Source organism: Ahaetulla prasina, chromosome 3 (assembly GCF_028640845.1).
Source record: "Ahaetulla prasina isolate Xishuangbanna chromosome 3, ASM2864084v1, whole genome shotgun sequence".
Taxonomy (NCBI): domain Eukaryota; kingdom Metazoa; phylum Chordata; class Lepidosauria; order Squamata; family Colubridae; genus Ahaetulla; species Ahaetulla prasina.
This window is the reverse complement of record NC_080541.1, coordinates 73118172-73142861: the sequence shown is the minus strand read 5'-3', so window position 1 is coordinate 73142861 and position 24690 is coordinate 73118172. Positions and strand designations below refer to the sequence as shown.

General features: G+C 42.2%; 1 protein-coding gene across 1 annotated transcript in view; it reads left to right on the top strand.

The window, feature by feature from the left end:
- The first annotated feature begins 650 nt into the window (after positions 1–650).
- The window catches only part of PARD6G (par-6 family cell polarity regulator gamma), an 85391-nt gene continuing 61351 nt past the window's right edge, over positions 651–24690 (top strand). Inside the window, exon 1 of the mRNA XM_058177663.1 lies at positions 651–1003. Coding sequence (XP_058033646.1) covers positions 932–1003 — 72 coding nt within the window. The 5' untranslated portion in view covers positions 651–931. The remainder of the gene's footprint in view (positions 1004–24690) is intronic.

Below are 24690 nucleotides of genomic sequence, written 5' to 3'. Positions count from 1 at the left end.
AGAATTGGGTTGGCCCACTTTGCTGCCTGGGGAATTCTGGGAGTTAAACTCCTCCAGGCTTAAAATTGGCAAGGTTGGAGACCTCTTTTCTAAAGGTTTGGAATAAATATGTGGATACTTTTCAGAGTCTTAACACAAACAAAACCCTAGTCAAACAACAACAGATCTCTGGGGTTGCTTTAAAACAGAGGTGTTTGGTTTTTTTTTAAATTTGGCAACTGTAAAACTTGTGGACTTCAACTCCCAGAATTCCCCAGCCAGCCTGTGCTGGGCTGGGCAAATTCTGGGAGTTAAACTCCCATCAGTCTCACAAGTTGCCAAGTTTGAAGGTCCTCGCTTTAAAAAAATTAAGTCCCTTCGCAGCAATTAATATACGCAGCTCTTTTTTTTTAAAGACCTCTTTACGATGCAGTCCATTGTAACCCGCTAAGCAGCCAATTAGGTCGTTAGCTGACAAATTATGTCATTAACCGCAAAGCAAGGCACGCGCCCTCCGGTGGTCGGGAGCGGGACTTGCTCCTGCATTTGAAACGGGCGAAGTTTAAAGCGGGGGGCGGGGAGGGAGGAGGGTTGAGGGGGGGAGGCCGGAGGCGGGGCTCACTACGTGCAGCGGCCGCCTTCCTATTGAGTCAGAGGCGCGTTGCGAGCTGCCTAGAAAGCGATTGTAACAACCAGAAGCCCGGAGAGCGGAGCTAGGCAAAGCGGGCGTTGAGATTAACGCGCCGGGGAGAAAGTAAAAGAATCTTGGGAGGCTGAACGTTCCAAAGAAGTTACATTCCAGGGTGGGAGGCAGCCCTTTATGCAAACGGCTGCCCGAGAGCTCGCACTTTCTCACGGAGGCGGTGGATCTTGCCGCCCTTCTTGGAAGGGGGGCGAAGAGGAGAAGGAGGAGAAAGACCGGGGGGGGTTTTTTTAAGAGGGGGCAAAGAAAATGAATCGGAGTTTTAATAAATCGCAGAGTCTGCGGTATTTCGGTTACAGTGCGGTGGAAGTAAAAAGCAAGGTAAGGACGGCACACTTGCTTCTCCTCTGAATCAACTCTTGGTTCTCCGGTACTTTTCCCCCCCTCCAATTCCCTCAACCCCCCTTTATTTATTTATTTACTTTAATGAATGAAGAGTCTCCTGCCTTCTCTAGTTTTTCGACCTTCCTCCCCCCCCAACCCTCCGCTTGAAAGAAGAAAAACTTATTCGGGCAGCAACTATTTCTATCTCTCGCTCTCTCGCTCTCTCTTTGTTTTTGGAAGTCTCTTGCTTTCGATTTAAGAAAGGAATATCAGATTTCGCCCCCTCGATCGCCCCCGCCTACTTCGGGATGATATGGATTTCCATCTGTAACGATTAAAAAACAAAAAAACCGCCCCTGGGCAACTTCTTCCGCGATCTTCGGGGCACAAACATTTGTCGGGTGTTTCTTCTTCTTCTTCTTCTTTTTTGTTTGGCATAATGAGTGTCTCCCTTCTGATGGCCGGTGTGTAGATTAAGCCAGGGGCTGGCTTGGCTTGCCTGCTTGAGCAGAGCCTGGCGATGACCGTGGCACGTTTCTGGCTGGTGGGCTGTTCCTAACAAAAGGCAGCGCGCGAGCTCGGATTCCGAGGGAAGAAAGCGAGGCGATCGGTCGAGGCGCGTTGCTTAGGCTCGCTCGCTCGTTCGTTTTTTTTGGGGGGGATGACTGAACCCGAAAGGGGCCATCAGAAGGCCGGACTAGACGGGATGCTGTGGCGATCCCCACCCCACCCCGCGTCGCTACTCCCGATTCTCTTCAAATCAAATCACCCCTTGCGTAGAAAGAAGTGAGCGAAATGGTGCTTCTTTGGTCACGATCTCTCATTGTTCCTCCTCACTTCTAAAAGTGCTTCTTTTTGTTTTGAGACAGTGTTTGTAGACGCAGGAAGGATGGCTGGAAGACCGAAAGGAAAAATACGTTTCTTTGCTTCAGTTCCTACCCCTCTCCTTCTCTCCCTTCGCCCCTTAACACCTCCTTTTCGCCAGTGGCGGCGGTTCAGTTCAATTCTTTTGACCGTCTCCAGTCAGCCTGCAATGAAATCCCAAATTTTTAGCCCTTCCCGATGTTTCAAGGGAACCTTCGCCTGGCGTTTTCTACCGTCGCCTTGCCTGTCTTCGGCGCCCCGGACTCGCTCACCAATCGTGTTTAAACTTGTTTGGGAAAGTTGCGTCCTCGTCTTTGTTGCATCCTTGTCTTTCTCTTCTCCCCCCTCCCCAGCTGCCTGATTATCTTTATGAACTTTCTCCCTTCTCTTTTATTGGAAAAGGGGAGGAGGAAGAGAGTGAGAGAAAGGGATTCATTTCTCCAAACTTGCGGTAGTCTGGAAAGATGAGAGGAGGCTGGCTTAGACCGCATCTTTTTTAAAGTGCTGCATCTTTTTAAAGTGCTGTGTGTGTGTGCTTGTGTGTCTCTTTGTACTTTCCCCAAACAACTCTATAACTTGAGCACTTTGAGGGATCCTGAAATGAAGCCCAGCCTGCTTTTGCTGCCTCTTGATCCAGGCCTGCCCAATGGCAGTGGATGTATAAGGGATCATAAATCATGTACATCTGAAACGTATGTTAGGTGGAAGGCAGGTCTTCTTTCTTGGAGCTAATGGGTTTTCTTTCTCCCAAGAGCAAAAAGGAGGTCCATAATCTAACAGCTGCGTTTCAAAGTTTAATTTAGTTTAATAAGGACCCATCCCCCAGACACCCCCATCCCGACATAATCATGTTCTTGGAAGTTCACCACTCAGCAATGGTCAAAATGGGTCATCCGTAGTTGGGATCAATGCAATTCTCAGCTATTAGGCATTAGGCTACTGGGTCTCTCTTACAGATAATTCTCTGTTGATGTGATGATTCCCTCATCCTGTGTTACCTAAGTTGTATAAAACAGGGGTCTCCAACCTTGGCAACTTTAAGCCTGGCGGACTTCAACTCCCAGAATTCCCCAGCCAGCTTTGCTGGCTGGGGAATTCTGGGAGTTGAAGTCCGCCAGGCTTAAAGTTGCCAAGGTTGGAGACCCCTGGTGTAAAAGACTGTATCCTGTTGGCTTCTCTAAAGGGGTTTGCCGAACAATATTCCATATCACAGTGATGGTGAATGTTTTAGACACCGAGTGCCCAAACGCATGCCCAAACAGAAAGGTACACGTGCATGGACAAATGTGTGCATGTGAGGACATGCACAAATGTGCGCACGCACAGACATGCGCGCACATGCGCAGCAGAGACCCGAAGACCACCTGGCCGGTGGGAGGTGGGGCATCCCAACACTGGCAGCGTGGCAAGAGGTAAGATCTTTTTCTTTCGTGAGCTTCTGTTTCGTCGTTTGCAGGGAAACAGAAGCTCACGAAAGAAACGCCACGGAGATCTGACCTGGGGCGACGGCGCATGTGCCAGCAGAGAGGGCTCTGCGTGCCATCTCTGGCACGCGTGCCATCGGTTCGCCATCATGGCCATATCATATTTCCATAACGAGGGGAAATTGCTCCTGTATCTTCCTCCTTTACAGGTAATCCTTGACATACCACCGCCATCGAGCCCAAAACTTCTCTTGCCCTACTGGACACTTCTTAAGAGAGTTGTGCCCCATTTTTACAACCTTGTTTGCTGCAGTTGTTAAGTGAATCAGTGCAGTTGTTAAGTTAAGAACCTGTTTGCTAAGTGAATCTGGCCCTCCCCGTTGACTTTGCTTGGCAGAAGTTCACAAAAGGTGATTGTGTGACCCCAGGGGACACTGGAGCTGGTTGCCAAGCGTTTTGAATATTGATCATGGGGATGTTGCGATGGTTGTTAAGTGTGAAAAATGATCATAAGTCACTTTTTTCCAACAGTGTTGTAACTTTGAGCAATCACTTAACGAATGGTTGTAAATTGGGAACTACCTGTATATATTACAAATGTCTCCTTTTGTCTTTTCTGGCCTCTCCGCGTTTTCCTAGGTGAAAAACGTGCTTAACTTTGAAGCATTTCATTCCTGGGAAGAACCTCCAATCCCTTTATCATCCTTTCCCAAGCCGATGCCTTCTAGATGTAGAAACCTAAACTCTCTCTGTATCCAGGCAAACTGGTTTGAAATGATGGGCGTTGAAGAGGGAGGGAGGGCAGGGCTTAAAGAAGGTGCCCTTAATCTAGCCTGTTTGGGGATGAAAACCCTTTTCTGTCCACATTCAGTCAACCTGGTAAAGAGGTTCATTTGACACCATGGAGAACTTGAAGGACATACTCATTTCAAGACCGAACCAATTATCGGAGCATGAGGAGACCTGCTGTTGCCATAGTGAGAAGGTCTTCCATTGTGTCACACCAAATAACTTGCCTCCGAAGCCTGTGTGATCTAAGCAAGTTTTTACTCATAGCATTATAGACTTGGGAGGAGCTACATTTCGGCTGAGGAGGCTAATTCCCTTGTTCCTTGCAGGACACTAAATTGAACACAATTATTAAAGGAGATCACACCATTTCTTTGGGTAACTGGTTCCACTACCAAACTTTTCTTAATGCAGGCAGTCCTAAACTTATGACCCCAATGGAGATCAAAGTTTTTCTGTTGAGACCATTGTTAAGTGAGTTTTGCCCCGTTTTACCACTTTTCTTGCCACGGTTGTTAAGTGAATCATTGCAGTTAGTAGGATCGTGAATCAGCTGGCTTCCCCATTGACTTTGCTTGCCAAAAGGTTACAAAAGGTGATCGCGCACCCCAGGGACACTGCAGCGCTCATAAATACACGCAAGTTTCCAAGCATCCAAATTTTGATCACGTGACCCTGGGGTTGCTGCAACGGTTGTAAGTACGAAAAACGTTCATAAGTCATTTTTTTCCCCCCCCAGTGCTTTTGTAACTTTGAACCGTCATTAAAGAAATGGTTGTGAGTCAAGGACTATCTGTAATAGAAAGTTTCCTTTCCTCCATCACCCAAATGTGGTCAGACCGTGTCTTCTTGTAACTTAAACATATTACAGGTGGTCCTCAACTTACAGCAGCTCATTTAGTGACCGTTAAAAGTTACAACAGCACTGAAAAAAGTGACTGATGACTGTTTTTCACATTTATAATTGTCCCAGCGTCCCCCTGGTCACGTGATCGAAATTCAGACGCTTGGCGACCGACTCATATTTATGACAGTTTCAGTGTCCCAAAGTCATGTGATCCCGTTTAGTGACTTTTGGACGAGCAAAATCAATGGGGAAGCCATTGATTCACTTAACAACCAGGTTAGTAACTTAAGAGTCCTTAAGATGTGGTGACCCACTTAACTACTGTGGCAAGAAAGGTCGTGAAATGGAGCAAACCTCAACAAATTTCTTACTTAGCAACATAAATCTTGGGCTCAGTTGTGGTCATAAGTCGAGGATTACCTGTGGTTCTAGATATTGCATTCTGTAATGAGAGGGAACAAGCCTGTGTGGCAGCCCCTCAGCGAGTTAAAAGAGGGCTATCATATCTTCTCAAGGCTAAACATAGCTGGCTACTTTAATTTCTCTTCATCGGATTGACTTTGTAGTCCTCTGGCCCTCCTCCTTGCCCTTCTCTGATTCTGGTCCAGTTTCTCTGAGTCCTTAAGATGTGGTGCCCAGGACTAGATACAGTCCTCAAGGGATCCTCAAGGTGAGATCTGATCAAAGCAAGAATAAAGTGGACTAATGTCTTCTTGAAATTTGGAAATATCATTGAACCATTCATTTAGTGCAGGGGTCTCTAACCTTAGCAACTTTAAGCCTCGCAGACTTCAACTCCCAGAATTCCCCAGCCAGCAAAGCTTGCCAAGGTTGGAGACCCTTGATTTAGTGCACTGATTGGGAGAGGGGATGCTCCTTCCTCCTGAAATCCAAAGTATGCCCTTTGTGGCAATTTAGGTCATTTGCTATGATGGAAGCCATTTCGGTAATGATGTCACTTGCATCCATGCACATATTTTGCATAATTTGGATGTCGTTTGCGTCCAAAGTTTATTGAATTGGGGGGGGAGGGGGGGTTATCTAGTAAATGGAATGTTAAGTTGATTCCGCCCAATATTGCATTTATCTAACCCAAGGGTGTCCGACCTTGACAACTTCAACTCCCAGAATTCCCGTCAGCCACACAAACTGATGTGATTGCCCTTTTACGACGTCTTGCCAGCTTTCCCATTTAGCTTTCATTGCCAAAAGCAGGCAAAGAAGATCATAAACTGGAGTCACGTGACTGACGTGTCATGACCATTAAAATTGCAAGTTGGTTGCCGAGCGCCCAAATTGCAATTGCGTGGAGGCTGCGCTGGTCCCCAACTTTGAGATCCGATTGTAAATTTCCTTGTTGAGTGCCATCATAACTTCAAATTGTTGCTTAATGAATGGCCATTTGTAAGGGCTACAGGTAGTCCTCGACTTACAACCAAATGTCCATTGCTAAGCAAGTTTCCCCCCATTTTACGACCTTTCTTGCCACAGGTGTTACAGTAAGTGAACCATTGCAGCTGTTAGTTGATAACATGGTTGTTAAATGAATTCCCCATAGACTTCGTTTGTCAGAAGGTTGCAAATGATCACATGACCCCGGGACACTGCAACCGTCATAAATATGAATTAGTTGCCAAATATCTGAATTTGGACCACGTGACCATGGGGATGCTGCTACATTCTCGTGAAAAATGGTTGTAAGGCAAAGTGCTGCTGGAACTCCAAATGGCCACTAAATGAATGGTTGTTAAGTCGATGACTACCTGTACTTGTATACCAAATTGGCTCTCTACATTTAATTTTACATGGATAGTTAGACAGACACCTTTTCCTAATAATAATCCAGATTTCCACAACAGTGTATTTCCTATCCATTAAGATCAGGCAAAGTATAGGTGATGCTGCTAATGGCTTTGTCTGCTCTCTAAAACGGGTCACCAACCTTTCAGACCTCATGGACCACTAAATTCATAATTTTAAATCCCGCGGACCACTAATATGATCTGCCTAATGACTGGCTGGGTGGGCATGGCTAGGTGGTCATATGACTGGGTGGGCGTGGCCAACTCGATGGCACTCACATCGAGGGACGCCTTGCCAGCCTCTACTCGCCCCTCCCCTCCCAGCCACTCCTCATCTCCCCACCAGTTGGTGACCGCTGCTCTAAAAGATACAATTGTCAACAAAAACATCAAGAAAGGTCATTTCAATTTGTCTTCCAAACTCTAGAAGATGTTATCATGCTCAGGTGTTTTGGCCATTCTTAATTATATTGTCCTTGGCCTGTCTGCATTCCCTTGGCTGACTTACATTCTACTTACTCTCTGCAGCCATCTGATCAACTTTTCTTGTCCTTGTGAAGTCCACACCAAGTCCTTGGACTACACCACCTTTGCATTCTGGACAGTAGAATTTAGTATGCTGGGATTAAAATTCTCCTTCAGATAAGATAAATGGAGATTGCAAAGTTCTGAATTTTAGTATTTGTTTTGCTACTAAGAGAGCAAAGCCTTGCCTTTCCCCCCTTCCAAATTTGTGGATTAGAATGAATAAATATATATATAGGCCCTTAATAGACTACCCTATGTACTACCTATAGTGCAACCTCCATTATCCCTGAGTATAGACCAGCAGTGAAATCCACTTACCTTCACTACTGGTTCAGAAACGGGAGCGCAGGAGCGCACACCTGTTCTGCGCATGTGCAGATGGTAAAAAACCCGGATGTAATGACATCCCAGTGGGTGGGCGAAGCCTCCCGCCACCAGCGCTACTGGTTCAGTGAGCTGGATAGAACCGGGGGTGGGGGAGGGAGGATTTCACCACTGCTATAGACGGTACTAACCAGGGGATGAAAGAAGTTACAATGTGAAATACTTTGAAGGAATCTTATTGAGAAGAACTGCTGAAAACAAACATAGATCCCTGAATATTATCGTATTCTGTACTAAACGTTTCTTGCGTGGTTAAAAATCCTTTCTTATGCTAAAAAGATGGGACCGCTAGCTGACTTCTCCTTCTCACTGGGAAAAAAACCTAATTGTTTGATAACAAATATTCTTTGACTTCTGACCTCAGTTGGGACTGGAATTTTGGTTGCTAACGGATGCAGTGGTTAAACAAGTTGTTATGTGACCGGACTCAATTTGACAACTGTTTTTACCATAGTAATTTAAGCAAATCACTGCAGTCATTAAGCAAATCACATGGTCCTTAAGTGAACCACGTGGTTATTACGCAAATCTGAGTTCCCCAAACTGACTTGGCCTGGGGAGGTAGCAAATTGTAATCATGTGACTGCAAGATGCTGCAAAAATCGTAAAAGCGAGCAGGTTGCCACCTGCCCAGACTGCAACCCCTTGACTGCAGGGATGGTGTGACACTCACAGCTTTGAGGACAGGGGTCATATGTCACTTTTTCCAAGGCTATGTTTTTTGTTTGCTGTTAAACAGTCCCAAGTCAAAAACTATCTGCAGGATCCAATCTGGGTCAGAGGTTTAGTCTCCCAAGCTTTCAGACTTGTGCTGGAGCCCATCCTCAGGGAACTTCCCTCTAGCAGAGTGTGTGCTTTGAGCTACTCTGTATGTGGTATTTATATGGTGCCTGTTGTGTGATTCGGGTGTTGATGGCTGGCTATTAAGCTTCCTTGGGCTGCTTAGCCTTGCCTTCTAAGTACTTGGTAAGCTGGTGGTAAATCAGCACTCCTGTTGACTGAGGAGGGGCCTGTCTCCCACTCTTCAATCCCTTCCCTGGCTGTTTTTGTGCCTGCTCATCCAACAATCTTAGTAGCTGCAAAATTGAATATATGTCCTTATTCATTGCAGTGTGAGGCTACAAATGAGTTTGGGTTTCCTCCAGGGGTGGGTTATACTTATCTTTACTACCGGTTCGCAATGGGATCGCACACTTCGCTTGCTCGCACACTGCATTTCTGCGCATGCACAGAAGCTTCTGTGCATGCGCAGATTGTCTATGATGACATCTGGGTGGGTGAGCGGAGCCTCCTGCCAGTTTTATTACCGACCGAACCGGGGCAACCCACCACTGGTCTCCTCATCTGACCGCTCACTTGTGTTCTTGCAATCTGGTGATTAGCTTCCTCCCGGTCTGTCCTACATAGTCATAGTGGCAGTCCATGCAGGGGATCCAGTAGATTACACTGAATGTGTCTCCCACCTGTAAGTGATTTTTACAATGCATAATTTGTCCTCGTATGGTAGCCTCTGGACGGTGTGTAATGCCGACTTGCAGTTTTCAGCACCTACCTGTATAATACTTTAATTCCATAATCTTAATACATTTAGAATGTTGATCAGTTGCTTTTGAAAATGGCCCATGAGCTCAAAAATGTGTGCTACGCATGATATCATTTGAATAACTGAATTCTTCAGGAAAATACTGGAGGTTTATAAATGCTAATACTGAATGTATTCTTCATAATAGTTGCTTTAATTAGAATATTCTTTATTTAAAAAACCTCTTTTTTGCTTGCTTGTGGCAAACTTTCTCTGAAGTACAAGTTAAGTCAAATGAACCTGGACTTCTTTTACTCTTCCCGAAGAATTAAATTGTACAGAATTGACATTAGCTGATGGTGTGCTTTTAGATAGTTTACTACAATGATATGAGAAGTACAGCTAGTCCTTACAACCATTCGTTTACTGACCGAAGTTAGAGCAGCACTGAAAAAAGTGACTTATGACTGTTATTCACATTTATGAATGCTCATCCCCACGGTCATGTGATCAGAATTGGTACATTTGGCAATTGGAATGTATGATGACAGTTGCAGTGTCCTGGGATCATGTGATCACCTTTTATGACCTTCTGACAAGCAATGGGAAACCAGATTTACTCAACAAGGGTGTTACTAACTTTAACACTTAGTGAACAGTAATTCACTTAACGTCTGTGGCAAAAAAGGTAGCAAAATGGGGCAAAACTCACTTCACAATCATTTCTCTTAGCAACCGAAATGTTGGGCACAACTGTGTAGTAAGTCAAGAACTACCTGTATCTAGATATTACCAGGTGGCAGATATTCCTTTTCTGCCGAAATTCTATCACGCAAAGTGACAAATGTTTTCTAAGGGTTGTCTGTGGCTGTCTGAGTGAACACAAAGGAATACAACAAAGGCAGTACTTTATTAACTGTGGGTCTTGATGGAATCTTCCCTTTCTTATTAAAAAGGACCACAAAAATGAAAGGAAAAAAATGTGCTTTAAAAATGAATCAGTGGTGTGAGATTGTGATACTAGGCTTGGTGTGACTTGCCTAGAAGCTAGGACAGAGATTGTTTAGAAAGATAAAGAAAATATTGTTTTGACCAAAAAGCTAACATAGTTCTGTCTAAGTTCACTCAACTACATTCCTAGTAAACCAGTTCTGATGATAGAGATTAGCTTGTCCTGTTTTTATCCTTCTCTCCAGGCAATGATGGTATTCCTTGCTCTTGTCATGGGGGAAAAAAAACATTCAAAGGCTTGCCTATGGGAAAACATATGTATGAGAATGGATTTTTATCTCTGTTTTAATTGGAGAATCTGCTTCTTAAGCCATTTATTGTCATCTTTCTGGAAAGACCCATTCTTTACTCCCAATGAGCATTCCGTCAACTTCTGTTAATTGTTCAAGTGTATTATTTAACTTCTGCTGAATTAAATCTCTTCAGGTTAAAAAGCAATGTAGCTACATCACGCCTCATATAGAGAAAAGGTACAGTAGTTTCTTCCTTTCATGGTGCTATAATCTGAGGACATTTGCTGAGGCCTTCAGTCCTGCAGTGAGAGATTCGTGAGAGAAAATTTACACAAAACAGACTTAAAGTTTGGAAATCACCTCCACAAGATCATAATTAGTCCAGTTTTAAATGGTGGTCAAATAAATATATGTGGATTTTAAGTCTGCCAGTGACTTCTGGTCATGGCTGCTGGATAGTATCTTCAGGATTAGAATCAGTAAGCTTATTGTTGGAGAAACATACGTAGGAAGCTGTGTTAGCCTTCCTGTCCTGCTTATCAGGCATCTGATTAGCCACTGGTAGAACAACATAGCATTGGGTCAGGTAACCGTAATCTTATCCTACCAGGCTTCTTTTATTTTTGTGGAGCATCAACATTGTTTTAATTAGCACAGACTTGTATAAAACTGGATAGTTTTGAGCATATTTGAGTTATCTGCTTATCATAACGGGTAATAATGTTTCCCCTTCATAATGTTCCTCTTGTTCACCTGCCCCGTTTGGGCTGACTTACAGTGTATTAATCTTTCAGAAAGGTTTTGAGTCTCATTGATAAATGAAGATATTTTTGTTTGTGCCTAATATCCAGCAGAAAATGAATTTATAAACAGGTCTCCTAAAATGTATAGCCACAATACAGAAGTAGTAAGTCAAACAGAAAGTGTACATAAGTGATTGAGACCTGTGTCTTCTCTAGTCTATAACTGGACAATTTGATGATCAGAATGAACGAATAGGCCCGTCTTGGGAAAATATGCTTATTAAGAGCAACATTATTATAATATGCAAAGCTTAAATGTTGTGTAATACTTAAAGTATATCAACATGAGCATTCAGCAGTGATCCATCTTGAGTTTTAAATTGGTAGAATTGGCTATCTAAGGTGTTGTCTAGACCAAGGGTCTCCAAGCTTGGCAACTTTAAGCCTGGTGGACTTCAACTCCCAGAATTCCCCAGCCAGCAAAACACCCTTGGTCTAGACAGTTAGTGAAACATACATATATATCGGTAACAATCTGAAACAGCATTAGCAGGAGCAGTGCAAAGGATTTGAAAGCATTATAAAACCCCAAAATGGTGTCATTGGCGAGACTATTCTAGATCAGATGCGGGTCAAAATGCCACCTAGCATGTGTGATTCGTCTTCCTGGCAGATGTTCATGATGTCATTCTTTAAAAATTAAATGGAGGTTAAATCAGCTCTAAATTGTAAGCACTAAAGCTTGTTAAAACCTGTCCTGGAAACTAGAAAGTTCAGAATGAGAGCTCACCCTTTCTTCCTTGCCCTCTAATGCTTTAGTTTTTTTAAAAAAAAAGGTGTGAGTGGGTGCATTTTACAGTCTTCTTGGGCTTTTGAGTTTAATAGGATTGTGAATCTTTACGTTCTTCTTATTTTTGAAAAACGAAAGAATTACAGACCTAAGTCAGTTCAATAATATACACTGTAACTGAATCTGGACCTTTCTGTAAGGAACTGAAAAAAATTACTCTCCATACTCTTTGTATTCTCAAAATACAAAGTAGCTTTAGTAAAATATTGAGAGAACAAATATCCCCATGAGTGCAAGAGCGGTCACAGAAATCTGATCACCGAATTAAGGCATTGAAAGGACTGTATTTTTCTTTTTGTTGACATGGAATATCTGCATTTTCTCCTTCCTGGTTCTGGGACTGAATTTATTTTTCACATTCCAATTTTCTATGCCACCAGATGGCTAGACTTCAAATTAGCAATTCACCTAGATCAGGGGTCTGCAAACTTGGCTCTTTTAAGACTTGTGGACTTCAACTCCCAGAGTTCCTCAGCCAGCTCTGCTTGGCTTTGCTTGGCTCAGGAACTCTGGGAGTTGAAGTCCACAAGTCTTAAAAGAGCCAAGTTTGCAGACCCCTGACCTAGATTGTTTAATAGAACTGAATAATTGTTTAATAGAACTGAAGCTAATACTGTTCTTGATTACCTTGTTGGATTTGGGGAGGGGGGGGAGAGAGAGAATGGAATGCCACATTGAAATGACTTTGATCACCCCAAGAGCCATGTCCTTAGCAGTTAATTGTGGGACAATGTAGTTCTGTTTTCTTAATAGACAGAAATAGTAATGTGTCAGTGATGGTTGGTAATCTTTCTTAAGCTTGGTTCACATTTCACTAACGTTACAGGTGGTCCTTGACTTAAGACAACTGAGGCCAAAATTTATGTTGCTAAGTGAGTCATTTTTAAGTGAGTGTTGCCCCGTTTTGCAACCTTTCTTGCCAATTGTTAAGTTCAACCTTCAACTTCAGCTTCAACCAAAACAATACAAGAGCACACAATAGATACAAACTCGTGGTAAACCAATCCAAACTAGACTGCAGAGAATACAACTTCAGTAACAGAGTGGTCAATGCCTGGAATGCACTGCCTGACTCTGTGGTTTCTTCCCCAAATCCCCAAAACTTTAACCTTAGACCAGGGGTGTCCAAACTTGGTCCCTTTAAGACTTTTGGACTTCAACTCCCAGAGTTCCTCAGCCAGCTTTGCTGGCTGAGGGACTCTGGGAGTTGAAGTCCAAAAGTCTTAAAGGGACCAAGTTTGGACACCCCTGCCTTAGACTGTCTACTGTAGACCTCACCCTATTCCTAAGAGGTCTGTAAGGGGTGTGCATAAGCACACCAGCGTGCCTACCATCCCTGTCCTAATGTTTTCTTTTATTCATACCCTTTACATGTATTTATAATTATGTTTACACTTGTATCTGTCATAAAATACATCCTTGACGAAATAAATAAATAAATATAAATAAATAAATAAAATAACTGCAGCTGTGAAGTTAGTAACAGGGTTGTTAAGTGAATCTGGCTTTCCATTGACTTTGCTTGTCAGAAGGTTGCAAAAGATGATCGCGTGATCACAGCGGTCATAAATATGAGTCAGTTGCCAAGGGTCTGAATTTTGATCACATCACCATGGGGATGTTGCAGTGGTTGTTAATAAGTGTGAAAAACAGTCATCAGTCATTTGTTTTAGTGCTATTGTAACTTTGAATGGCACTAAAGGAATTGTTGTAAGTTGAGGACTACCTGTATTGCTTTCACCCTGGCTTCTTTTGATTCAACTCCCAGAGTTCCTCAGCCAGCTTTGCTGGCTGAGGGACTCTGGGAGTTGAAGTCCAAAAGTCTTAAAGGGACCAAGTTTGGACACCCCTGTTATATGATATGTGAACCTGAATGTAGTGGTGAAAGTGTTGGACTAAAAGAGGAGCTAGTTTGGAGCAAGTCCATCTGAGTCATGGCAATTTACTCAATAATTTTTGACTAGTCACTCAGCCCAGCCTAGTATTAACTCATAGGGCTATGTGGTGATAAATTGCCCTACCTCCTGGAAGAAATTTGGGTTATGCATGTAATAAATCAGCCAGTGTTGTATTATTCCATAAATTGTGGAATGCAAAATATGTGTAAACCAATATTCTGTCTTTCTGTCTTTCTTAAGGAGTTGATGCTTGGTGTCTTTGAGACATCAAGAAAATGAAAAAAGAAACACAGAACAGCTGTTGGAACACTTGACTGCCATCAGTGGCTCATTAAAAAGTTGGGCATGGAGACTGTCTAAAAACCTGTTTGTTAGTTTTTGATATAAATATACATTTTATAAGGCATATCTTCATCATGAGGCGCAATCCTGAGATGGGATTGAAACAACTGAAATTATATTGTAACTGATTATTGTAGTCCTACTATTTTCAATGAAAAATGATATTCCATTTCAAAAATGGAATAATACTTTGGAAGAGCTTCCTTATAATGAGACCTGGAATCCACATGTCCTAATTGCTGCTTCTTCCCTCCCTCCAAAGGGCCACATGTGAATTTGAATCCTAAACTTGTTAAGACACTGGCTTTCCTAATAAGAAAACTGAGAAATTTGCAAGGTTGAAAAATGTTTGTAGACTCTAAATTGAGACCTCTCTTCTGTGATCCATTTTGTCTGTTTGCTGAATCTTTTTGCTAGCCTCCTTTGGAAAGATCTTAAAAATAGACAAAACCACCGGGCTCTTATTAAAAGAAAAACCACATGTGACTTCTCCTCCTTTAATTGCAACTTATCTTTCAACTTTAATCATCTTTGGGTGTAGCAGTTTACTGACACATCCTTGCATGTTTTGCTATTGTTGTTTGAACAAATATTTTGTTCCAACAAAATATTTGAAGCTGCTCTTGTCTTTAAAGATAACCATATTTTAATTATTGGGGTTGTTATCAATTTTTTAAAATCTGTCTTGAGTTGGTGTCATTTTTTTTTATGTGTCCACTCAAAAGCCCATTTCATTCACTCTGAATCCCTGGGTTCTTTTTAAGAGAAAAAGGTTAAACTAATGAATTTAATTAAGCTATATTTTAGGAGGATTTTTTTTTTGAGCCCAAAGCTGTCCTAGACCATCAAGATGCTACATGATTTGGACAATAAGTCAATTGTTATCTACATAATTTGTGACGGAAAGGTACGAGAATTTTTAAAAATCAATTTTTTCAAGCATTCTTAATTGTTTGTTCCTGGATTATCATTCTTGTATATCCTAAGAGTTGGAATGCCAGAGTCGTAAAGGTGACCTGTAACAAATCTTGTTGGTGTGATCGAAGGGTGTCCATTTTCGTGATGTTTACATTATTTTGGATGAAGTGAAATGTTGCTCTTAGTGTTTTTGATGTATTCTGGAATCAACTACCCGTATTTTTTGGAGTATAAGATGCACCTTCCCCACCCACCCCAAAAAAGGGTGAAAATCTGTGTGCGTCTTATATTCCAAATGTAGCCCCGCTCAGCTTCTCAAACGGAGGTTTCAGAGGCTGAAAAAAGCATTAAAAAACAATTTTCAGAAAAAAAGCCCCCAAACAGAGCTTCAGAGGCTTTTTTTTCTGAAGCTGTTTCGGAGGCTTTCAGAGGCAGAAAAAAGTTTTTTCTGAAACAGAGTTTCAGAAGTTTCAGAGGCTGAAAAAAAAGCCAAAAAAAGCAAGGCACAGAGCTCACAACCAAGGAACCTGTTGCTAAAATTCACCTCTGGGAACAGCTGATTGGGGGTATTCCGGGAGGGTAATCCACCTGCCAATCAGCTTTTTTCTTATTTTCCTCCCCAAAAACTAAGGTGCGTCTTATACTCTAAAAAATACGGTAGTTGACTGGCAATCCTGCCCTAATAAGACAGAGCAGCATCAAAGCCATGTATCTGTTTTGCCTTGCTTGATAACACATTTTTTTCTAAAGCTACTAATACAGCCTGCTAATTTAAGTCTTAATTCTGCTACATGTGACCGTGTCATGTCTCTCCTAATTTTTGTAAGTACATAGTTTCTTGAACCTATAAATTGTTAGAAAGCTCTGGCTGGTTTTAAAATAACATAAAGAACCTTTTTAACCATTACAGTACCAATCTAACAAGTCTTTGATCTGTGCTCAGAAATCAAGGAGATAACTATTTCGTTGGGCATCCACTTTATTAAAAATAAGGTACTATGTTAAAAACATTCTCTTTAAAAAGTGAGAGAACGTCTTGTATTCCTCTGAGTACTCAATATTATATGATGATATGTGGAAATATGAAACCTCTGGCTTTTAGTACAAGTTAAAACACAACTGTCATACCTAAGAATTCTTCTAGATCAAGATAACTGTTATTTAGGGAACTGCTGAAAGTGCTAGAGTAGAAGGTAAAAATGATCCCTGAACCTGTTGCCCTCTGGTTGGTTGGAAGTCATGCGGTTGCAGGAAACCCATTTAACCCTTTAAGAACTATCTGTTGACCTTTAAAATGCAAAGTGTGGTTTTTAGGTTAAAACAGGAACCATATTGCCTTATGTAAGGTAATCTTTAACAATCTTTAACATTAACAGAGTTGGAAGGGACCTTGGAGGACATCTAGTCCAACCCCCTGCTCACACAGGAGACTTATACTAGGGATTTGAACTGCTGAATTGTCGACTTTTCTGATCGACAAGTTACCTAGTCCTGAACTTATGACTCATGACTGGTCATATAGAAAGTGTTCAAAGTTGGAATGGACCCACCCAAAAGCTACTTACGATTAGAATTCAAAGCTCTGGTGGCTGGCCCCCACCCCTACAGTTACATGATCGCATTTTGGGAGCTTGGCAACAAGCCAGCATTTACAGCCATTTGCAGCATCCCATGCATCCCATGGTCATGTGACCGCAGTTTCTGAAGCTTTTGCCAAAACCAGTATTTTCTTCCAGTTTCTAGTAATAAACACCCCATAGCAAACAATGGTTTCGCTTAACAAGCATGGCATTCACTCACTGCTTCAAAAAAGGTAATAAAATCAAGCACAGTCACAAGGTGACTTGCTTAACGATCAATCATAACCTACAACCAGGATCACAGGTTCAATTATCATTATAAATCAAGGATTACCTGTATATTACCTGCCTTCCATTGAGGACCTGTATATTGCACGAGCCAGAAAGAGGGCTGTGAAAATATCTACAGATCCCTCACATCGTGAAACATAAATTGTTTCAACTTCTACCCTCAAAACGACAGTATAGGGCACTGCACACGAGAACAACTAGACACAAGGATAGTTGTTTTCCCCCATGCCGTTACTCTGCTAAACAATTAATTCCCACAACATTGTCAAACTATCTAAAAAGGCAGTATTACCATCATTATTCTCATCTTCCCTATTACCTATCTCTTTATATTCTTATGATTATAACTTTGTTGCTTGTATCTTACGATTTATATTGTTTTCTTAGTCTCCTAGTATGATTTATTTTGATTGCTTACTTAGTATCCATGATTATCACTAAGCGTTGTATCTAATGTTTTATGATGAATGTATTTTTACAATGACTATGATAATGATCTATCACTATTGTTGTATGTACACTGAGAGCTTATGCACTGGATACAAATCCCTTGTGTGTCTAATCACACTTGGCCAATAAAGAATTCTAATTCTAATTCTAATATTTCTGTTGCTCTTAAATAAAAGCAAGGTAGCAGTTGTTGGTTCCTTATTTCAGATCTGGAATTTGTGTGCTTGCATTGCTGCAGGATTGTTTCAACCACAGCTGGGACAGCAAAAATTAATCCGAAACTTCTACTTTTAAATAGGTTTCCGTATGTGCTGCATAATTAGGGACAGACCAAGATGTGCATTCTGCTTTGGCTATTAAAGTTTGTACAGAGGTGGAATTCACTTACCTTCCCTATCAGTTTGCAGATGTGAGTGCACACGCCACCTCTGTGCATGCACACGGCCTTCTGCGCATTATGTCCAGGCGGGTGGGTGGGTGGAGCCTCCTGCAGTCACTGTTACTGGTTTGCGCGATCCGGACAGAACCAGCTGAATCCCACCACTGAGTTTGTACTGATACAAACGAATAGGTACTTTTTTTCCCTTTCCTGAGATGGTGTCCTGGCTGCTTTGGTGACGGAGTCCTTGGTGTTGCTTTAAGTGTATTCTACAGTTGCCGGTGCAAATTCTATAACAAAAGGTTATCTGATGCTATGATACTGCTGAAAAGTTATGGTCACTATAAATAGTCCTCGACTTATAACAGTTCGTTTAGTGACTGTTCAAAGTTTCAACAGCACTGGAAAAAAGTGACTTGTGACCGTCTTCACACTTGCAGCATCCCAATGATCGCGTGATCAGAATTTAGACACTTGACACCTGACTCATATTTATGATGGTTGCGGTGTCCTGAGCTCGGGTGATCAGCTTTTGTGACCTTCTGACAAGCAAAATCAATGGGGAAGCCAGATTCACTTAACAACTGTGGTTATTAACTTAACAACTGCAGTGATTCACTTCACAGTTATGGCAAGAAAGGTCATAAAATGGGGCAAAACCTACTTAAGAACAGTTTTGTTTAGCAACAGAAATTTTGGGCTCAGTTGTTGATCGTAAGACTACACCAGGGGTGGGTGACTAGGGCAGTTTTACGACCTGTGGACTTCAAGTCCCAGAATTCCTGAGCTATATGCCCTTGTACCGTGATGGTGAACCTATGGGACGCATACCAGAGGTGGCACACACAGCCCTCTCTGTGGGCACACGCGCTGTCACTAGCTGCTCTTCAGGTTTCTGGCTTACTTTGTGCATGCCGGAGCACCAGAAACCCGAAGACCAGTTGGTCGGCACACATGCGCATACTGGAAACCCAAAGACCAAGTATATTGCAATATAGCCTATGTCAGTGATGGCGAACCTTTTCGGCACCAAGTGTATGCGTGCGTCAGATCATGTCGTGTCCCACTCCTCCGCTGACGGCCGGGTCAGGGAAATCCGAATCAGGCGTGCCTCTGCAGCTCTGCCAAAGTCCTAGCAAAGTCCTCAGGGCAGGCAGGAGACCAGAAAGTGACTTCAGCAAGATATGTTTAGACTTTGCCTGACTCAGAGAATGCCAGAAAGCAGATCCTTTATATAGGCCATGGGGTGTGGCTCCATGACTGAGCACTTATCCAGGCCTGCCCCTCCCTTCCTTCTGTTGCCTCCGCCTATCAAGTCTTCTGAGCGAGAGTCACTCCAGTCGGCAGCTGTTGGTAATTGACCTCCCTCAGGCTCACATGCTGTGGAGGAGGGGGAGGGGTCTAGTTGCTCCGTTTGCCTGGGCATGGAGCCAGAGCTGGGGGCTGGAGGTATTTCTTCCTCTTCAGCCTGTCTGGGCATGGAGCCAGGGCTGGGGCCGGGAGGCATACTAGAACATTCCTTCGTGTTCAGAAGCAGATAAGAAGACCCCGGGTGAGGTGAGATTGGACGAGACACAACAGATCATCAGAAACCCAAAGACCAGCTGGTCTTTGGGTTTCTGAAACTCCGGCACGTGCATACATGCACGCATTCTGGTTTTGGTGCTCGGTGCTGAAAGGTTCACCATCACTGCCCTAGTAGTTGCTACCCCTGGTCCTAGTTGCTACCCCAGTTGTATCAATACTTGGATTTTCTTGGAGCTTTGCTTCTGCATGTTCATTTTCCTGTTTCTCCCTCTGGAACTTTCAAATTCATTTTACAGTTTATACCAGAGCAAGAAGTTGGGAAAGTTGGAGAATTTCACTGAACTTTGGTATAAGCAAGCACTGCTTGGTGACAAGTGCGTTCCTTTATAGCGGCTTCTTTCAGATTTCAGATCTTTTCAGATCTCAGCAGACTGGAGAAGGTCTTTTATCATTCACCATTTAAAAAAGAAGAGAAGAGGGATCCATTGTGAATTCAGTTGCTTGGCAACTCACTCATATTTATGGCAGTTGACGTGTCCCAGGGTCATGTGATCACCTTTGGAACATTCTGACAAGCAGAACCCGATTCACTTAACAACCGTGTTACTAACTTAACAACTGCAGTGATTGCCTTAACAGCTGTGGCAAGAAAGGTTGTAAAATGGGGCAAAAACCTCACTTAACAAATGTCTCACTTAGCAACAGAAATTTTGGGCTCAACTGTGGTTGTAAATTAAGGACTACCTGTTGTCCTTGTTGATAAATATAATTCCAACAAATCTAATAGATTCTCCTTCTTGCTCAATGAGTCTATAAATAGGTGTAAATTTTCCCATCTATATTACTAAATTACTATTTAAAATCACAATCTCTTAACAAAATACCCCAAATATAAAATTCTATTGTCTGTCAATCAAATCGACCCAATCTCTGTTCACCCAAAAAGTTACACTAATCTTCAAAACCCTCTGTTAACAGTCCATTGATGTACAATATTTTCACATGCAGAAACTCCACAAAATGGCTTCCAATCTCTTACAAACTTGTCAAATTTATGTTGCCTCTATTAAAGCGTTTGACTTGAACCACAGGAACAAGCTTTGGGTTATAAAATTGACTGCCTCCTCCATTAACCAGTCTCGTTTTCCGGGATTCTGTAATCCGTTCTTTTACTACATGAAACTGATCGAGTGCGAATCTGCTGGAACACATTCGGGGCCCTTCTGTCTTCTTCAATACCTCTCCAGAATGGAATAAAACAAAGTTGCATGTTGATGCCTGTCCCTTTTTTAGTTCCACATTAATGCCTTGTTGCGTACTCTGTCAAAATCCAATTTTCACCCCGTCCCTGTGCTGCCCAATAGACCTGTCTCATTCTATTGTATGCGGATAATGCAGCTCTCCTCTCTAAGCCCAAGTGGGCTTTACTGTAAAGAGTAAGGTCTAAGTCATCAATCACAACAGAACAAAAGTAGCTGTATTTTTAAAAAAGGGGGGGGGAAAGACCTAGCTGGTTGCATCGTGCTTGGCAAATTCAACCCCCAGTATTAAAATATTTGAGTGTCTCTTTTCAAACCAGCTACATGGAATGAACAATTAAGGGTTGCTTCCATATGGGCCCATTAGTCTCATGAGTGCCATTCTGCGCCATGCAAATTGTATAAGGCAGCTGGGAAAGAAAGACTTATACAGCTCAGATAATGACTTCTTTGGCTTATGGTACACGGATCTGTAATTATAACTTGGGACTTTTCAAAGCTGTTTAGTGTAAATGTTTAAAAGCTTTGCTCAGGTTCCCCTGCTGCATTTGCAATTCTTCGTTGAGGCTGAAATTTGGCTTAATTTCTGTAAAGGCTCACATGGGCCGTACTTTGTTGCTTGAGATCTTGTCTTAATCTTTGAAACTTCCCCAGCCTCTTTTCTCCACCACCACCCTGCCCCCAACTTTCAAGACAATTTCTTGTGATTATGGATATCAGGGTACATTTGGATCTAGAATTTTGTAGCCTATCAGGCCAATACTTGAGTTGACTTTTGCAAGAACCTTGACAAGACATGAAATAAGAAGGTTGACAACACCCTGCAGAAGGATGTAAATTCTGTTTAGGTCAGTCTTGTTTGGGATATCTTGTTTCTAAATGCAGATTATTTTGCCAATACTTTATGGGCAAAATCATAGGAGAGCTTTTATTCTTGCAAGATCTGATGTGCTGTTATCACTGCTAGAAAGGAGATCCAACAGCACACCAGCGCAAGAATACATTTGCCTCTTCACAAGGAGGGAGTTGATCAGTCTCTTGTGTGTTGTTTCACTGTTCTTCCGATGAAATTTGTCAAAGTTTAAGAAGCCAAAGAAGAGAAGCTACTCCTTTTTCTTCTTAATGGATAGGCCACTTCCTGAGCAATTACAAAACCTGGCTCAATTTCTATTGCTGGGAATATATTTTATATTGCTTAGTGTACCTTGTGTGTTGATGACTGTATCATGGTCATTATCAGTAAATAATGATAATAAAATAAATAGTATGTCACCACTGCTTCACTTTATCTTTATGCTGATTAGGGAGTCTGTAACTGGGTTATGCAGTTTGGATTAATTTGATTAAAATTCTCCATTTCCCCCGTCACTTGTCCCAAATGTGTTTTTTTAAAGAGGCAACTGGACTTTCTGGGGGTTTTTTTCGTCGAAGACATTTCACTTCTCATCCAAGAAGCTCTGAAACCGAAGACAATCGTGACCTGGATGACTGAGAATCTCCATAGACATTTCTCTTCACTTGTTAAATATTGAAATGTGGATGAAACAGGGGAGATTATTGAGAAGGTGGCTGGGCTTTAGTTGCAAAGAACTTGAAAGAAGTGAAATATCTAGACCTGTTTCAGTCAGGTTTCAGTATAAAGACAGCCTTGATTATTCTTGTTGGTGATCTGCGGCAATTGCAGGATGAAGATGATGCATCCATCCTTGTACTCCTTGATCGCTTAACAGCTTTGGATACTACTGACTCCATTATCCTTTTGGACCAGCGCCATAGATCATGAATGCGAGGGGCACAGTACTACCACAGTTATGGTAGTTCTCTTCTTTCCTTTAAGGCCAGTTCTAGGGGGCTTTTGTGAGGGAGAGGAGTCACTCTGCAAGCCTCTCCTTGTGGGATATCTTAGGGCTTCATGTTCTTTCCCCTCTTGTTCAGCATCTATACAAAAAGGTATTAAGATCATCTGCCAGTTGGAGATCTGGTAACATCACTAGAGGAGACATAAATTTAGGAGGTACCGGTAGTTTTCAGAAAGAAGAACATAGCTGGTTGGAACTTCCATATGCTTGCTTGGGAACAAGGCTACTTATAACATAGCCAGAGTATTCTATAATGAGTTTCCCGCCCACAATAGAGGGCTAGAAAAAGATGCCATGTTCCTTCAACTTGAGAGAGGACAATTTCACTACAGGCCAGTGGTGAAATCGGTTTACTACTGGTTCACTGGCTGCAGTGTGCACTACACACCAAATGCAAGATGCCCACATGCAGTGCATGCCAAAAGGAAGCATGGGGTAAGTAGAACAGTACATGGGGGTGATCAGCTGTGATGTGCAATCTTTTTTTTTTTACTTTTAAAAGCATTTTTTACAACCTATTCGGCCGAATAGGTTGTAAAAAAATGCTTATAAAAGTAAAAAAAAAGGCTCTGATGAACACACGGCTCAGCTGTGATCGTCAGAGCCTCTTTTTTAACCTTTTAAAAGCATTTTCTAAAAGAAGCGGCAAGCGGGGAAGCGGGCAACTAGGCATTGGGTGGGCATGGTCAGGGGGAGCCAGGGATTTTTGTTACTGGTTCTCCGAACCACCCGCCACCATTGCTACTGGATCAGCCGATCCGGTCCGAACCAGGAGCATTTCAGCCCTACTACAGGCTCTGCTTTGTTCTGAAGAATACATATGTCCATGGACTCTTCCAGATATTCATGCCACCAGACTTAACTTTTGAGAGGAAGATGTTGCAGAAAGAAGCTCCTAGCAAGAAAATATGGACCTTCTAAATGTAAGATCTTATTTTGGGATACAGCTCCGGTATATCTAAAATGCCGAAGGATTTACTGTCCGCATTCAACAGGAGAGATGTCTCTTTTATGTCTAGTTTTCTCAAATGTCTCTTCATGCAACTATCTTTTTTGCTCAGAGCTTGAAATCCTGCTTAGATTTGGCAATCCATTCCTGAATGGAGAGGCAGTTCAGTAAGGAATGGAGCATGGGGTGCCTTTGAGGATTGGGTGAGGCCCTCGGAGGCCCACTGCAGGCTGCAAGCAAGTGTCTTTCGGCTCAGGGTCTGAAAGTCCTGCCTGAATTTTGGCAGGGAGGATTTTCAGCTCCTAAGTGAAGTCTCCCAGTGTCCCCCTCCCTCCAAGGCACCCAATGCTCCTTACGTGGGACTCTAACTAAATCTTAATCACCCATGAAATCATTTAATACTAAAACCTGGAGTGGTTGAATTGTAGTGGTAGCAGTCACCTGGGTGTCTTCCTTAATAACAGCTTTGGTCTGGTTCCAATTTGAGTTGAGGACTACCTGTATTTGATTATAAAACCAGTCTTGATTCCGTTAATGTTTGTGTATTGCATTAGCTTTTGCAGTGAATTTATTTTTGTATAAGCTGCTTGGCTCTCTTTATTATTGCTGGCACTCAAGTAATATGAAAATAGACAAGAATTCCGTTTGGGCTAGGATGGGTTGGTCGTTTCTCTTTGCTTTTAACTGCAAACCAACCAGACAGTGATAAACACTCAGGAGATTCCTATGATGACAACTAGTTGTTTTGGGAAGTAAGTGTATATAAATCTACTTTCTTAGTCACTTATTTGTAGCACTGTTAACCTAAATTACTTTCATCTTACTTTTGCCTTTCCTCCTCTTTCTCTCTTTAGCTTTGTAGTTGCACTTGAGTTGTTTGCACTAGGTAAGCAGCTCAAAGTAGATTACTGTATTTCATTGTTTAAAAATTGCACTAATAAGTAGATTAAGTTCCTGTAATGAAGGATTGTCCTGGCTGGTGTCTTAGTGTTTTCTGTGTGATAGGCAAACATTAGAACCTTCTAAATCTACTTAGCATTTGAGTGATAGGAAAGTTCAAAGCAACAGAGAATATAGTTCAGAAAGTAGAGACAAACACCAGCTATGAGATATTCTGTTTGGCATTATACTGAGTAGGGATATATCATTGCTGCGCACTAGCCTTTAATTATGGAGAAAAGGATGGAAATAACCTTTTTTCATAAAATAAATAGTTGGGAGCAGTTAAATCAAAA